We start from the raw sequence: 18,572 nt of genomic DNA, 5'->3' as shown, positions 1-18,572 counted from the left end.
CCAAACAAGAGTGGTCCCAGGACTGAACCCTGAGGTACTCCACTTGTCACTTGTCTGGAGCTGGATTTGGAGTCGGCTACCTTTACAATATGGGTTCTGTCAGTAAGCCAGTTGGCAACCCATCGAGTGACGCAGGGATTAATGCCCAGCTTAGTAAGTTTATCTATGATTCCAGAGTGGGGGATGGTGTTGAAAGCCTTGGCAAGGTCCAGATAGGCTGTGTGGACCACCTTACCCTTGTCCATGGCTCTGGAGACTGATTCGAAGAAGTCAATCAGGTTCAGGTGAAAAGATCGGCCCTTCATGAACCCAAACTGCATGGGGTCCAGTGTTTGAAGGTTGCCATTGTCTTTGTTTATAAGTTCCATGATAATACATTCCATGGCCTTGCAGAACAGGCTCATCAGACTGATGGGGCGGTAGTTCCCTGGATCCAAGTTGGATCCCCCCTTGTGAAGTGGGATAACTAGCTGTGCGCCACTCAGTGGGCATGATGCCTGAGGTGAGGCTATGATTAAACATGACACTTAAGTGAGTGCCAGTTCATTTTGTAGTTCATGTAGCACACAGCCTGGGATGTTGTCTGGTCCCATGGATGCTGTATTCTTAGCTTAGGATAGTGGGTTTTTTACCTGTGTGGCCGTTATTACCAGAATTTGGCAATCTTTCAGTATTGAGATGGGCCCTTTAAGGGGTGAGAGGGGATTGAAGTTTGCACTGAATCGATCTGCCAGGATGTTGGCCAATAACTAATGAAGATTGAATGCATCCATGTAACCAAGACAACAATGGTAATTAATCTCTCTTAAAGAGGAAATACTAATAAGAAGTGCCTAAAAAATACTAAATCAGAATTAAAATTGCATATAAAAACGCATAAAGAATATGTATATAAATTTATACAAAATATATAAACACATATATTCTTACAACAGCTATGGCATATATTTAGATAAAAAAATATTATTAGCAATGCAAACAAAATACATAAAAAATAAACACCTTCAAACTTGCATTCAACTCTTTCATAAAATTCATTTCCTTCTTAACCTACGTCCCTTCAACACCGGTTTAATTGAAATCTGGTAATTCAAACCTGGATTTTTATGGTCTAAGTAAATGAAGTTTTTGTTTGCAGTCTGCATTAACATTAACCTTATATTTAATGCCGTTAAGGGGGTGTACAAATATATTAGTTTCCTGAACGAAACCGCAAAATGCGCACTTCTTACATCTAACCATTCCTATTCCTTGGTCATATATTTTCTGGTTAATTTCCTGCTTAGGATAACATAATCTATATTTAAGAGACCGCTTGTTCTTAAAGCCATATATCGGTTTCTGCCCAACTAATATGGCTATTTTAGGGTCCGCCTGCAGCACACACCAATATTTATTTAGAATACTCTTCAGTTGTCGATCATCACTAGTATAAGTTAAAGAGAAAACTATATCTTTAGGTGGTTCACTACTTTTTTGCCTGTTCAAGTAATGGTGGTGCAAAATAGGGTCTCCCCTGTTTGTCCCTTCCAGCCCTAACCATTGCTTGCATTGCTTGAATATCTCGAACGTTGTATCCTCTCATCTGAAATTCATTACTCATTGAAGCCAAACCAACTTCAAAGTCTTCACTTCTTGCTGTTAATCTACTACTTCTTAAGGTCTGTCCTTTAAGAACATTTTTAAAAATGAACCTGGGATGCATGCTCGTATGATGCACATATGTAGGATGAAAACATTCTTTCCTGTATAATCTAGTTTGTATATCACCCTTAGCATCCTTAAATACTTGTACATCAAAAAAATCAATAACATGTTCTGAATACGTCATAGTAAACTGTAAAAATGCATTACTCTCATTCAGGTAATGCAGAAAGGACATAAGTTGTTTAAACTCTCCAGGCCAAAGCAAAAACAAATCGTCAACAAACCGATGATAGAAATTGATGTAGGAATGATGATTAGCTGCTCCAAGGATATGCTTCTCTTCCCAATTGTCCATGACTAAATTGGCATAGCTATTGGGACAAGGAGTGCCCATAGCTACGTCAGAGGTCTGCCGATAAAGATTCCCCTCAAATACAAAGACGTTATAGTCCAAAACTAATTCCAGTAGGTAGCACAAAAAGTCCACCTGATGGACATCATATACATTCTTGGATAGCAAGAAATTTCTCATCATAGCTATCCCCTCCTCATTGGGTATAGCTGTACATAGGGAGGTAACAGCAAGTGTGACGAATAAATAAGAAAATGTCCTTATATCTGTACTAACTGCTATGTACAAATCCTGAAGGAATTGGCTAGTATCTTTTAAAATCACTGGGCACTGTGATCCTATCTTATTCTGTGATTAAAGTATTTTTTACTTGGACTTTGGAGAGTTTTGTTATGTTAATAGCCGTGTTTCAGCTTTGGCAATTGGTTTGACATTTTTTACATTTACTTGCACCAAGCTGTTTGTTGCCAGGCTCTACTTGCCATTTGTGGCTTATAAAATGAATAGATATAACAATTTACACTGGTATTTCTTCTCCAATTCAATCTCATAAAGACCATTGAAGAAGATTGTCCCACCTGGGCTTATTCCCTTTGCTGAACAAACAGACAGCTTTATAGGTTCACAGGTATGAACACGTTGAAGGTCTATTGTCCATCAAGATGCCCAAAAGGAGTGGATTCAGAAAATAGCTTTGACAGACTCCACTGATGACAAGAAATGGTGAGGATATGGTCCTGTTATTCTTATCTGTTGTATATGGCAATGCACAAAATTCTGGAACCAAGTTATTATGGTTTAATTTGCCTTCACATCCCTGAGCTTATGTATGATTCCATCATGAGGTGTGGTGTTGAATGCTTTAGCCTGATCAAGGTTAGCTGCATGGCAAATGTTTATCTCAGCATCAATCGCAATCTCAAGAAATGTATGAGGTTAAGAATACAACATCACTTTGACAAAACTGTACTGAGTTATTTCATGGCAAAGGAGGAATTTTATGCATGTCCAATTATTCTCCATGTTTATTTTCCTCCATCGTCTTACACACTATGCTTGTGAGGCTGATTTCTCTGTGGAAGAGGCACAACTTTTGTTTTGTTTTCCATCCTTCCTCCACTGACCATCATAAAACATCATCTTTGCAAAAGAATGGAACTTTCTACTTAAGTCATGCCATTGCATTATGCATACTCATCATCATTGAAGTGTTAGTGTGAAATCAGCTTTTCTGATGCATGTCCTTACTTCTGCTTGTGATGTCATCAAATGGCCTTGCTCTCCACCTTCACCACCCCCCTTTGTGGACAAGGATGTCTGTGTTATCCCTGGTTTACATTGGGGATTTCACCATGGACAGTATTCCCAAAACACATTCTCCCTTCCCTACATTTGAACAGACATGGAGAAAATCAGCTTATTATTTCCTCTCCTCTCCTCATCCAAGAAGATGTCCTTCAGGTTCCTCAGCCACTAGTTGAACTCAGGTCATCTGAGTCATAGTCAGGGATTTATCTCTCTACACCAATGGAGATGGCTATGGAAGGTTATCACTTTTGGAGTGGGAGTATGATAGCCAACTTCTAGATGTCAGACACATACTTATATTTTAATGCTTTGTTATGAATGTATGTAATACTGTATAGGCTATTTCTGATTGCACAAATTAGGTTTCATTGTATTTCACCTGGTCCCATGGAACTAATGTTTCCTACCTTATTAAGGACAGAGATGACTGTTTCAGGTGTAACTTTAGGAGGGATTTGTTGTTATGAGGAATAGTGGATGGGGCTTCCTTTTGTGGCTTAAACTTTGTTCCGGGTCTGTATGGTAGTATAGTAGCTGTATGGGTGGGCTCAGTTATGATGATACCATTTTGTTCTAGCACACAAGTTTCTTGTTGCTTCCACTTGTAGACAACCTTCTTATTGTTACCCATTTTGATATTAAGTTTTGCCTTGAATAATGTTTTCTTTGCTTTTTGGATTGTTTTTTGGGCATTCTTCTTGGGTGGAGCTGACCTCAGTCTTACTGTACTGGGCTGCATAATATTTGAAGGTTTTGTTCAGTCTTTCATTTTGTTTTAATAATTTATTGATTCTGTAACTCCACCACAGTTCATTGCAGAATTTCCTGTCATATTTATGTCTCACTGGAATTAATGTGCCAGTATACTTATTTAAAGGATTCTATGGTGCTATGAATAATTCATCAATAAGATATAAAGGAGTCCCATTTGATTCACACAAAGTAATTGTTCAGGGCATCATAGTTGCCATTTGTAACATTATCCACCAAAAAGCAAAGATTACCAAGTAGCAATATCCACTCCCCTTGGCCAACTCATCCCTTTACAAACTGACACTGAATTTTACTCTATAACAAATAATAAATATCGTCTTACTCACAATTTCTTAATTTAATTGCAAATGTTATCATAGGTTCAGTCTGCTACTGAAGCACTTAATTTTGATTTCAGTAAAAGACTGAATCTCATCAACCAATATTTGCCATGAAACTGGTTTTCCCAGCATGCATTCAGAGGACACCCAATTATTTTCCTATCTCATGATCATTAACCATACATTATTTACTTTGGCACCATTTTTATAATCATTAGTCCATAACATTGCTTTTGTTAATAATGGGAAACTATGCTTGCCAAGTAATATACTGACACTTACTCAGGGCAGCAATGTGCATTTCCCTACTAATTCCTGTTGGAGACTTTATTACATTACACCTGAAACATGTGAGTAGCTTTAGGCATCCCCAACCATGATGTGCCCATGCCTCTAGACAATAAATCATCTTTGCCTCTTAACCAAGACTTGCAGAGTTTGCTTACATGTGAGAGCATCTTCATTAGGCTATAGACCATAACCAGTACCCTTCCCAGAATACATAAATACATGTAATTTATTTATCTTGTCATCTGTCTCTTTTCCTCCATTGTCCCTGTTTAGCATATGCGCGTCATGCTCTATCAGTCATATAAATGAAAGAAACTATGATGACTCAGATCCTTTAATGGGTCTTCCCAACTGCTAGGTCCTCCTTTTGCTTTTACTGCAGTCTGTATTCAGAAATAAAGAACTGGTCTTAGTCTGCCTACCATATTGCTGGTTTACCCTTCTTCGAAACCCCAGTCACAACATTTACATTGTCCTGCAAGACTGAATCAGTAGTCCCCTTTATCATCTCTGTCTCCTGATCATTACTAGTCTCTTCATATGTATATTCTTGCACACACTTCAGAGCTTCTTGTACCTCTGTGAAAGTCTTAGCCCCATCTGGAAGAAAACCTTAAAGAAAGTGGAGCACAACAACCTAAATTAGTTTCTTTACTCTGCTCTCATACATAACTGATAAAAAAGCGTATGTTTATAATAAGTCTAAAGAGAGAAATCATTTCCAGAGTTATTCTCTTCTCAGATATTCTACAGTTCTCCTCAAGCTTTCACAGGAGGGAAAGAATGTGGTCCTTCATAGCAAATGTGTCAGATCTCTCCAATATGTAATGAGGCTACCGTAAGGACAGACAAAAGACCAACATGTCAAGCAGAGCACCTCATTGGCCCTCTTCAAACGGAACCTTGGCGATTGGATGGGAGATAGGAAATTTACCCCGGGGATCATGTCAGTCACCCTGCTAGACAGGGGCCCAGAGAAGTAAATACTGTGTGAAAAAATTTCCAGGGAATTGTTATGGCTAGGCTTGCATAGATAGGCCTTAGGGCCGATAGCCTAGTACCAACCTATGAACCTATGAACCTATGAACCTATGAACCTATATGTGCTTCTCAGTTTTAGGGCAACTTGCCTTCACACAGGTCCAAAAAGTTTTCTTTCATAAAAGTCATGCAATCTCGTTGCTCTTCTTTTAGGAACCTACTGACAGGAGTATGTTTCTTCAGAGCTCTTCAATCGTCATCAATCTGCTCATCTTCCAGCAGTTCTAGCTTCACCTCCCCAGCAGTGTATTGTTCTTTTCTACCTTATTTTCTCCTGTAATGCCAAAGTGTCTTATAATGGTCATCTAATATCTCATCAACTTTGGCTTCTCATTTATTTCTTGCATGGAAAGTGTGGGGGGGGCATTTTTTAGCATTTTTTCAGACTTTCATTGAATTAGGATGCTACCATGGCAAGTCCTGATTTAATGTCCTATAACCATATTTATCACATAACTTTGTCATCATACCCCAACACATGTGCACACATGCATACACAGTCACACCTCTATAACATTAACACACACACACACACACGCACACACATATATACATTTGTTTGGGGGGGTGACAACATAGCCTGCCTTCCTTCTTTCCAAACAAGCATTTCTGTTTAATCTTTAGGCCTCTCTGAGTCCTCTTCCTAATTTTATTGATACATGCATCTTGCATTCTGTTTCTTAAGACACAGTTTTTCATTCACACTTGCTTGAGAATAATGGTTTAAGGTGATTGGTGTCAGTTTACTGCTGTGAACCTCATAGAGGAATGATCATTTAGATCTTGCACTCTAGTATCTTTTCAGTGTCCCAATCATGCATCCTTACAAAAGACAGAGGCAAGCTTTTCATTGACTGTCAGTGATTTTTTTTTTTGTCTGAGGTACAGACACCTCAGAGAGAGACAGAATAAAAGCAATGAAGAAGGAAGTTGAGCCAAAGACACCCCTTCAAAAAAGCACTTGTATATTTCGTTTACACATAACATGACAAGGTTAAGTACATATATTATGAAGATATGTATAGATAAGCTGCCAGTTATGAGGTATTGTTGGCTAGTATCACAGGTAGGAGTTCAGTTGTGCCCAGTATATGTAGTGGCCCCATACACTTATCTTTTGTAGCTGAGATGTGATAAATATGGGGACCACCAGCTGCTATACTGATATACCTGGTGCATAGTTCTTACAACCTAATCTGCTAGACAGTGCTAAACAGCAAAAATCCCACATTGCTGTGACATACAGTATGAACTGCAGCTGTAAGATGCTAACTGTATATGACCTACTGTTGCTGTTAGACTGTGTTCTTATGTGTCTGCTCAGTGGCTGTGTCAGCGTACAGGATGTATATCCAAAGTAGTATTTATTGCATAAATTACACAAGCGCTTTCACCCTAACTTAATTGTAGGGCTTTTTCAAATGTTAAAACAGTATCACTGTCTGTTAGCCAATACCTGAGTTTAAAAAAAAGCGCCAAAAAAGACATGTTAAATTTAAAGTGAAAGCACACATTTAAAATCACAGAATGTAATAATGTTTTAAATGTGTGCATTCACTTTAAATTTAACATCTTTTTTGGCACCTTTTTTTGAACTCAGGTATTTAAAGATGGCTAACAGACAGTGATACTGTTCTAACACTTGAAAAAGCCCTACAATTAAGTTAGGGTGAAAGTGCTTGTGTAATTTATGCAATAAATACTACTTTGGATATACACCCTGTACGCTGACACAGCTGTTTTTCTTGGATTTTGGTTTAGACTTTACGGTCTGTTTTTCCACTCATTTTATTTGTGTCTGCTCAGTGGCACAGAGTAGCATCTAGAAATGGAGGACATTAATACATTTTTGCTGCAGGAATGTGAAACCATATATGATGAACATATTAACAAACTGAGGGGAATATAGTCTGGCAGAAAGAAAGCACCAATGACTTTAAAATATGTTAAAACAAACTTGCTCATTTGCTTAATATCATTTCTGCATATGGATGTGGAATGAGTTTTCTTTACACATTTCAGCTATAAATTTCTTATCATTGAGGTAATTCATGGGACTTAATTAGTGAGTGTCCTAAAAAAATGTGAACATTGAGAGGAGAAAGTATACTTTATAAAGAATTGTAGGATGTGTTGTACTAGGTGAGGAACCATCAAACATTTTGGTTCAATTTATGGTTCATTTTGCTCAGGGAAATATGTATGATGAAGTATTTAATGTTTATATGGAAAGCAATGATAGAGATTGAGACAAATATGCTCAGACTTTATGACACTTTGTTATTCTTTTTTTTCCTTCTCCACCTGATATTGAATACATGAAAAATAATAAATAAAAAGGACAGTCCATTAAATTACAGAATAAAATATGGGATTTTGGAGAATAAGAGTGTGGAGAATGGAGAATATGAGATGAGGAGAAATGTATTGAAAAAGAAGAAGGAAAGGTGAAAATGAGAAAAATAATATTATGGATAATATTGATATTACATCTTGAAATGTTAATAGCATTAAGTCCTGCTTTTAGATGGTATCAGACAATGTGGAATGATTTTATATGTTTATTAGACAAACTATCTATTAAAGTAGAATAAATGCATATATTGAGGCTGCATGGAAAGAGAAAGGGGTATGGCTGATAGGAAACAGGACTGGAAAAGGGGGTATTTTCTGACATTGTAGTTTTGTTTAGAAAAAAAAAGAAATGTTATAATAATACTTGGTAGGTTTATTGTTTTAGATGCACATATACAATTTTTATACTTTTATTTAATTTGTCTTTACATACCTACATTGCCACAAGAAGGGAAGCTGTTATTTGAAAAGGTGAAAATGGATGTTACAATTAGATTTAATACTATGTGCATGGGGGATTGTAATTTAAATTTAAGGAAAAATGCCCAGCTCCAATGGCATAGAAGTATAAAGCTCTGGCTACATTCCAAGTGAGCTGTGTTCACTGAATACTTGGACGCTTGGCAGAGGTGGCAGGGGAGTATGGGCATTACTCATCCTAGGAGAGGGGCAAGGCAGACTAGAATGCATGCAGTCATAGTTCCCCAGAGGAGGGGGTCATGCTGCAATGGTCATTCTGGGGATGGGCTTTTGAATCCTCAAGCCACCGCCAGCTGGTAGCCTTTATTAATGAACATGCATGAGCATGCAGGGAGAAAGTATTGTGTGTCCTCTCAGATATAAGTCCTATGGGATCTTTTATATCCACCTAAGCTGCCATCACCTAAAAAGATGCCACCTTCATTTAAAACCTCATTTAAAGAATGTAGCACCCCTACCTGATGCTTAGCACCTTCTGTGGTAATAGAACTCGAAGTCTCCTATACTCACAAAATATATATATATATATATATATATATATATATATATATATATATATATATAGTAGCACAAAGTCCTATTAACATAAGGGTAAAGCAGTAATCTATGCTGCCAGAGACACAGTTTTATTTAGCAACCCAGGAATCAAAGGTTGAGGGGGCAAGACATAGTTCTTCTCTCTTTGGAAGGGGGGCTAGGACAGGGTAATGATGCATTTGCTTCATGGTAGACTCCATACCAACCAGTGTTCAGTTAGCAACACTTGAAGCAGAGACTCATCTGTGGGTGGGGATAGCTGGTTGAACTCTGTATCTGTTTTTTGTTGTGAGAAAGCTGTGGAACTGGAAACTGCTGTCTATGCCTCCTCATGGAGACCGCAGGAATAACTCCGGAAGGTCTATGAGTGGGCAATAGTGTGCTAGCATCATTGCCTGGTTATGCACCGGGGTTAAGGCTCATAGAGGAAAACTCTAATGTATGGAGTATGTCCCCTGTCAGCCATCAGTGTACTCATGTGCCTTCTGCTAAGGGTCCAAATTCGACAGCACCCAAGACATTAATGTCACTGGACTAGAGGGCCCCACAAAATGGTGGATTGTGATGTGCTTCTGTGTCAGCAATGTTAGAGACTGAAGATGACATAGAAAGGATTTGTAAAGATAAACAAAAATATATAGTACAGATAGAAGAAACAAAAAGAACAATGATAATTTCAAGCATACAGTAAAATATCAATATGCAGTCAGCCACTTTTGGAATAAAACAGAAGCCAAGAGAATATTTTATATTCCAACATGAAGGATTTCTTGAATATATAAATTAACAGGGGCAATGATTTGCATTACAAATTATAACAGTATGCACAAAGTATTAATTAAAGTTGCTGCTCTGTAGAAATGTGAACTATGACTTTTCATAACAGCGTATAATATTTTGAGAAAAGCATTTCTTCTTGTGTTAGACTTAACTCTTTTTCTCATAAAGCAATTTCAATGAACCATTTTACTGACTTCTAGGAAGTAAGCTATAAATATACACTTATTTTTGTCAAAATAAAAAAATAACAGTATTTCAGATTTTTATTAAAATGATATTTTCTGTTATTTTCCTTTATCACTTTCTATCCCTGGACTCTCATTACAGAAAACCATTTAGCAGGAGAGAAAACCATTGAGTAGCAGCTCAGACTCAGTTAATACAACACATTCTTTTTCCTAGAGAACAAAAAGTATTTTTTTTTACAGACTGATTTGTTTTCTGTAGTAACAGTTGTTTCTTTCTGTTTCAGAGATAGATCATCAGGCCAAAATTTTGGAAATGTTTGTTCTGTTACTGGTCTCCAGGAGATTTTATCGAAAGTCTCTGCCAGAATCATTATCTCTTAATTTTGACAACCCTCTTCATACAATTCCTTAAAATATGTATGATTTATTTGTGCTTTTTAGGTGGAGTTCTTTGTAATACACACAAATTTGAAAGGATTTCATTCTGAAAGTAATTCAGGTTTTGGAGATGCCAGAGAACTAACACATCTAAAATGCTGGTGCTACCTTTTGTTGTGGAAAGCAGAGCTTTGTTTATGGAAGCTATGATTAAGGATAATACATGACTGTGCTCTGTCTACACCCATTATGACATGTTGTCTGATACTGCAAACCACAGTGTGACATTGCAAAGTTAAATGTGGTAAGCCGGCATATCCAATGTCAGCATGGAATATGTGTTCCTTTTACATTTCTTTGAATAACATGGAACAGACTAAATAAATGTAAGTTAATACGTGTGTGAGCACTTCAAGTTGTTTTGTGTATGAGGACCAATCAAACAGACAGAACTGCTCATCTTGATAACACAATTCCAGGCTGACCACTGGAAAAAAAAACACTGTGAACTTTTTTGGAATATGTCAGAATGAAATATATATGTATTAGCTAGTAACAACCATTAAATTATTAAAGAAAATCTCTTGTCTTTTCTATTTTTGCATGGATGGAGAAAAAAGATTTTTCTGGAATGTCTAGGTACACATTCTGGTGATGTTCTAGTGATGATTTATAGAAATTCCATGTGTGCATCTGTATGTCCTATGTTTCCAACTCAAAGAGCATGTGGCAATACATTTCATTTTAGACTTGTCTGAAATGGTAATGCTTTTAAATTGCATATACATTTAATATTAAATTTGCACATTCACATTATTTTAATACAAGCATATTTTATCAAACTTTTTAAATAATAAAGTGTAAAAAATTTGTGCATTTTCTGCCCATAATGCTGCCTAAAAACCTTGTATACCTGTGCTAGAAAGTAACACATCTCAGGTTCCTTATATTTCCTAATTCGTTTGTCAGTTCTAATGATTTATCTGAGGTAGCTATGCTTCAAAGGCATTACTGTGACTTAATTATGACCCCTGCTTATTGAGTTCTGTAACTGCATCAGCTGAATTATTACCAGAGCATGTTTTCTTCTTTTTTTCATTTGTTTGTTTTTTGTTTTTTGGCACTATACAATTATTAGACTAATGTATTAATACAAATACATATACATCATAGCTTACTAAACATTTTATTTCTCATTCAGTCCTCCACTTTTTTTAGTAGAAAGGACACAGACAGACAGACACACACACACACACACACACACACACACACACACACACACACACACACACACACACACATATACAGGGTCTATATTATATATTCAAAGTTTCAAAACTTCGAACTTCATATGTTTGACAACATATCAGGGAAGTTTGAAACTTCGAAAATATAATAAAAAATTAAAAAAAAAACTTACCTGAATGCTCTGAGCAGGAGGGCAAGCCCCCGCTGCACCCCTCACACCCCCCTACTTAAATATACTAACTCCAAGATCGCACTTCAGTGCAGAAAAGGGAAAGTTTCCCATTCTGTGCCGTACGGAGCCATTGCTTTTAACCTTTAAACTTTTCAAAGTTCGATCATATGGTGTCGACCATATGACATTCGAACTTTGAAAAGTTCAAATAATTAATAGGGACCCTATATATACATATATATATATATATATATATATATATATATATATATATATATATATATATATATAGGATCACTACGGAATACCAAAATTCCACAATCCCAAAATTCTGAATCCCGAGGACCAGAATCTCGGGATTGCAGAATCTTGAACGTAGTGAATGGGGATTGCCGTACAGTGCGGAACGGGAACTTTGCTGTTCACTCCACTGTAGTCAGATCTCGGAGTTGGTATATTTAAGTTGCAGGGGGTGTGGGAGGTGCAGGGGGGCTTGCCCCCCTGCATACATGTTGGAATAGTTTGTTGTATGTTTTACATTTTTTTTTTTAAGTTTCGAGATTCCGCAGTCTCAAGATTCTGGTCCTCGGGATTCAGAGTCTCAGGTTTTGTGAAATTTTGGTATTCTGTACTGATTCCATATACATATATATATATATATATATATATATATATATATATATATATACACACACACACACACACACATATGTACACAAGGGTGTAGTTTCATTCTATGAAATTCACACTGAATTTGCTTCTTCTTTCAGCTTTTCCCGGTTAGGGGTCACCACAGCGGATCACCTGTCCGCTCATGATTGGCAGTGGAGTTTTACGGTGTCGAGTTGCCAACCCGGCGCCCAACCTTCCACAGGAGGCATGCACACACTCAGACCTAGGGCCAATTTAGAGTGTCCAATCCACCTACAGCATGTTTTTGGGATGTGGGAGGAAACCGGAGCACCCGGAGGAAACCCACGCGACCACAGGGAGGACATGCAGACTCCGCACAGAAGGCACCCCAGCCAAGGATCGAACCGGAGAACCTCTTGCTGTGAGGCAGCAATGCTAAGCACTGCTCCACCGTGGCCGCCCTGAAATTCACACTGAATAATAAACAAATTTGCAATAATGAATACTTGCTACAAAATAAAATAGGTAATTAATTGTGTTTTGCTGTTTACAAAATTCTTTATTTGAAAATGGAGTTATAGATTATGGAGAAATTATAAAATATCACGGAAGCACACCAATGGCACATCATATTGAGTCATTCCTTAAATGCACAATTGGAGCCTCTGTAGTACAGTCATATTTCACTTCTTGTAAGATCCATGATCTGATTTAGATGCAATGTTAGTTCTGCAAAACTTGTTTATGAAAGCACATACAAACACATACACACACACACACACACACACACACACACACACACACACACACACACACACACACACACAGACACACATAATGTCAGGTTGTCTAGACAAAAAAAACTAACGGCAAAAATATTTAAAAAAAAAACAGATTTATTTGAAAGATCAAATGAAAAGATAACCCACTTGGCCTTTCTCAGGCAATTCTACAAAATGTTTACACCATCTCTCATTAAATTATTCATGATTCCTAACTTAGGAGCTCCTAGAGATTCAAATTACTCTTAACAAATCCATCTCTTACTTCATGTTCCCCAAAGATCATGGAAATTATATTAACAAGACTGACTTGTTAATATAACTAAACTAAATACCTTCTTCACAGAAAACAGCAATTACCCAGTGGCACACTTATACCTTTAAACATGGATATGCTCAGCATTTCCTAGACTTTGTTAATAATGCACTGCAGCAAATTCTAAAACTACCCACTAGAGACTTTAATATCCTTAATGTGGTCCTTACCAATCTTGACCCTGCCTGTAACCATCCTGCATCACCTCATCCCTGGTTAAATCTAACCACAAATCATTAATGTTGGGCCTAGTGGTACCAGCTCACCACCAAATGAGACCATAAGTCCATCTTTAGGTACTTCTGTAAGATAAACCTACTTCAGCTTGTAGAATATCTATGCAAAAATCCCTGCAATTCCCTGTAAATGGACCCAGCTGAGCGAGCTGTCACACTCACTTCTGAATTTTAAAAGCACCTAAAGAGCTGCATAGAAATGAAAGCAAACATTCTTCCCAAATATAATGAGAAATTCAGGAATAAACCTTTCTGGGGAAGTCCTGTATTAATAAGCTATTTAACAAAAAACAAAAACACTGAAAAGTTGTATGATATGCTCATCTCCCTATGTCTTGACCACAGTAAAACATGCCAGCAGGGAACTTAAGAGCACTGTTAGCACATATAAAAACAGAGTACAAGCTTAAGGTCACTGCAGATACCAAAAGAAAGAATAATATGCAGCAATACACTGAGCTCATCCATTATAATATCACACATTCCAGCCCCAGAAATAGACCAATATGTTAGTAAACAAGTTTAATGATAACTTGTTCCCACCTACCCACATCATTGCTCCAACTATCCTTGATAATCTAGTTTCCCCTAAAGTCACCATGGGAAAAATCTTAGAATCCCTGTCGGAGGCAAAAAATAATACTTCCATGGAACCACACAGCATATCAGGCTGCATTCTCATTAATGCTAAATGGGGCCGATCCTCTAAACTGCTCAGCCTTTACACAGGGTTTGTGCCTAATGCCTAGAGAACAGCATCAGTGACTTTCCTATACAATTGCAGCCCCTCTACAAACTCAGGTAATTATAGAGCCAACCTTATATGCAAAGCCAGGGAATGTATCATAGCAGAAAACTCATTTATGCAGACATAGACAACCTAATTGATTTAGACCCAGTAAGTTTGTTGTTTTAAAGGATGGGTCCTGTCTCCTTAACTTAGTTAGCCTCTTTGAAAAGGTTATAGAGACTATAGACATTGATCACTCCATGCATGCACAAATTGTCACAATAACCCCGTGTTGGTATTACTGAAATATTAGACATACATAAGACAAACCCCTAAATAGTCCACTGAATTGCAAAATGGCTGTCCAGTAGATCCTAAATTGTGAAAGTTGATGTACGATCTCAGAATTATTTTGCTAATATTCAAGCCAATAGCCCAGAAGCCAGAAGTGTGGTTAACTAAGTTTGCTGATGACTGCAAGCTGTTCACTGTCATCTTCATAGGTTCAAAGATGATTAGTAGGCAAATGGCATAAAAGCCTTTATAAGCCTAGCCAACGATACCCAGGATATGACAGTAGTATATCTTAATTCCCAAGATATGGGATAAGGTAGTATCAGGGTAGTGGGTCTTTGGGTGTTGGAACCCTGAGTCATTTTACAGACTGCCTCTGCACATAAGGGACATGTGCAGTGCCCCAGGAGTGAATTTATGGTTCTCCATCCATTTATCGAAATTATTTTTGAAGAAAGTGAGGGATGGGCTTTGTTTTACAAAGATATGAAGTCTATTCCATAGATAAGATAGCCTTTAGGATATGAATCTGTCTCTCCAGCAAGTTCTGTTATTGTCACAAATAAGGTTCAGGTCCATGGAACGCATAACCCTCGTATAATTGTTCTTGCAAATATGTAACATTTTCATCAGGGCTGGATCAGAGAATGCCTTGTAGGTCAGTCATAAGCCATTTCTCAATAAACTATATAAGATGGAGTAAAGAGATAGGGCCTTTATTCAGTCTGCAGAAGGCGTGCCTTACGCTTTATATTGTTTTAGTGAAATAGGATTTCTTCACTACCATATCTAACTGGCATCAAAGTTTAGGTCACTATCTAGCTCTGTTCCTAGGTCCCTCAACACTGGGTCTGCTTTTAGGGGTTTGCTATCAATATTATAATTTGCAGGGATATCTGATTTACCAAAGGGTATGATTGCATGTTTTTTAGCATTTAGTCTCAGACTGTGGTTTTTGCACCATTCGTTTGTCATTTTTAGGCCTGTTTGTAGGATGTCAGAATTGTTTGGGGACTCAGTGATTGCTCCCAGCTTATAGCTGTCAGCAAACTTGGTGAGCCAGAGCCCATAGCATTGGTCTTCACTTCAGAGAAGTATATACTAAACATAAGGAGTCCCAACACCTGTGGGACACTGCTAGTAACAGGTTTCTTATTGGAAGTGCATTCACCTATCTGGACAACATGTGCCCTTTTAGTGAGCCAGTTTGCTATCCATCTGAAGATATAGAGGTTTATGCCTAACTAAGTTTATCTATGATCCCTGAGTGGTTGGGGTTATGTCAAAAGCTTTGGCCAGGTCTAGATAAGTGGTGTGTGCTGTTTTATCCTCATCCATGGCCTTGGTGACTTTCTTGAAGTCCACCAGATTGAGCAGGCAAGACCTCCCTTTGACATAGCCAAATTGGATCTGGACAAGTGTCTGTAGAGTTCCTATGTCATTACTGATCTGGTCCATGATAATTCTCTCCAAGGCCTTGCAAATAAGATTAGTGAAGCTTATGAGTCTGTAGTTCCTTGGGTCAGTTGATGGGCCACCCTTGTGCAGAGGGGTGACTGTTGCAGTCCTCCATTCCTTTGGGACAATTCCCATCTGGTGACTATGGTTAGAGTTTCTAGTGGTCCTGATAAATGTTGTTTTAAGGCTGTGTTTTTGGCTTTAGTGAGTAGAGTAAAGACCTGTTTCCTCAGAATGACTGGTAGGGGGATGGTTGCAGGTATTATTTTGGGTGTGGTTGGAGGTGATAGGAGGTGGGAGTTTGAACTGAACTTGTCAGCCAGCAGGTTTGTTATAGTTTCAAGCTGGGAGTAAGTGTTACCGTTCACATTGCTGAGGTGTTTCCCCTGAGGTTACGAACATAATTAAAAAAGAGCATTGTAGTTATCTTTTAAATGGGAGGCTATCTTTGCTCATAGTTTACTTTGGCAGATTTGACCAGCTCTCTAATTTGTTTGTTCAGACTGGTGCATGTCTTTTTGTACTTTTTTGTTTGTTCCTTCTTGGCTATGGGGATTTTTTTTTCCTTTTGTTGAATAGCCTATTTATGCTAGGGGTCCACCAGGGTGGTTTATTTTTGCCAATAATTATATGTTTGACTTGGACAGATACTGCTTTCTCTATACATGTATGAATGTGGTTGCACAGTACTTATGTGTACCGCTCAGAGTAGACCTCAGTGTCATTCAGGTTCGGAGTGACTCAGAAGTTTAATAAGCTGTCAGTGTGAGGTAACTGGCCTTAGTTAAGTTTTTAACAGGTCTGAAGTTTGATGAGGGTTCTAGGTTAGTTTTAATGCTAAAGGAGATCATTAATGTGATCAGATTTTACCAGATAGGAGTTCATGCATGGGAGGGAGCAGCATACCCTCATGTTCATGAGTACTAGGTCTAGGATATTTGTACCTCTTGTTGTGGAGCTAACTAGTTGCTCCAGGGTGTTTGCATTAATGAAGTCCAAAAACCTCTGAGCAAGTGAATCACGGGTCATATAAATCACACAGTTTATGGAGGGGTAGTTGAAGCCCCCATAAGTATGGCGCTAGGTGGAATGTTAAGGGATTCCAGCAGGTTTAGGTAGGAGGTGTAGTTTTCCAGACTCAATTTAGAGGATCTGTAGCTAGCAAGGATATGATAGGGATCACACCTATGGTTAGTTGGGCATGGAGAAGCTCAAGTGAGTCATGTTGTTGGACCAGTTTAGCAGTGTACTCGTCCTTTATAAACACTGAGACATTTCCTCCATTTGTTTCATCCTGAGCTGAGGAGGACTGAAATGTATGAAAGACATTGTAGCCTTTGACAGCCAGGGTGCTTTCCATGGTTCTGAACCATGATTCTGTGATTGCGCATATGGCTGTGTTCTCCAGGGTGAGAAGTGCTTCAAGGAAGTGCAGCTTTTTTTTTTTTTTATTTATTTTTTTTTAACTCCTAGCATTGAGCAGCAGTTCATTTAGGTAGTCATGAATGAGTTTTGTTATGCTGGAGAGTTTAACAATTTGGCATAGCCTAAAAAATGCACTATAGGGATAGATAGAGTTTTTGTCAGTATTTAGTGTGGTGACAAGTGCAAACCATCTCTGCAAAGCATTGTGGTTTGTCGATTGTGTCTCTCCAGGCTGACATATATTGGCTCCCTTGTTGTGACACCAGAAACTAAGCCATTTGTTCAAGTCAATCATTTTTACTGGCACTGTGACATCATCATTGGTGAAGGTAGGATGCTACTTAAGGTTAGATCCATACCCACCTGGGACTCATGTTCAGAGAGCTCCACCATGTCTCTCTTCATATAGTCCAATGAGATACATCTTTGGTCATTTATGCCCACATGGACTATGACCATGTCCTACTGGTACTTTGGTTTAAAGAGCTAAGTGCATGTGTGACCTGGCGGATCCTGTTTCCAGACAGACAGCTCATTGTGATCTTCTCCTTGTTTAATGTGGTAAGGGGGACATCAATATGTCTTATAATGGAATCCCCAATAACTAGAATGTTTGGCTGTGTGGTGCGTTGCCTTACGGACATGGAAGTGAGGCTACTATGATCTTCAGAGTTATGTGTTGAGTGGGATACTGTCTTTTTTGAGTGTGAGTGGGACCACTGAGAGATGCTTTTTGGAGGTCTTGGAGATTTGGGTAGATTACAAGTGAGTACCTGTACATATGTGGATCTATGTGTTTTTTCCTTAATGTTAGTAGTGAGTGTTTT

The 18,572-nt window shown here is 38.1% G+C and overlaps 1 protein-coding gene across 1 annotated transcript in view; it reads left to right on the top strand.

The window, feature by feature from the left end:
* Positions 1-10,485, top strand: part of LOC122803887 (organic solute transporter subunit alpha-like) — a 210,703-nt gene extending 200,218 nt beyond the window's left edge. The window contains exon 7 of the mRNA XM_044073569.1: positions 10,358-10,485. Coding sequence (XP_043929504.1) covers positions 10,358-10,485 — 128 coding nt within the window. The remainder of the gene's footprint in view (positions 1-10,357) is intronic.
* The last annotated feature ends 8,087 nt before the right edge of the window (positions 10,486-18,572 follow it).

The sequence above is a fragment of the Protopterus annectens genome, chromosome 6.part0 (assembly GCF_019279795.1).
Source record: "Protopterus annectens isolate FY-2018-M chromosome 6.part0, PAN1.0, whole genome shotgun sequence".
Lineage (NCBI taxonomy): Eukaryota > Metazoa > Chordata > Ceratodontiformes > Protopteridae > Protopterus > Protopterus annectens.
Note: the sequence above shows the minus strand (reverse complement) of the source record. Positions and strands in the feature narration are given on the sequence as shown.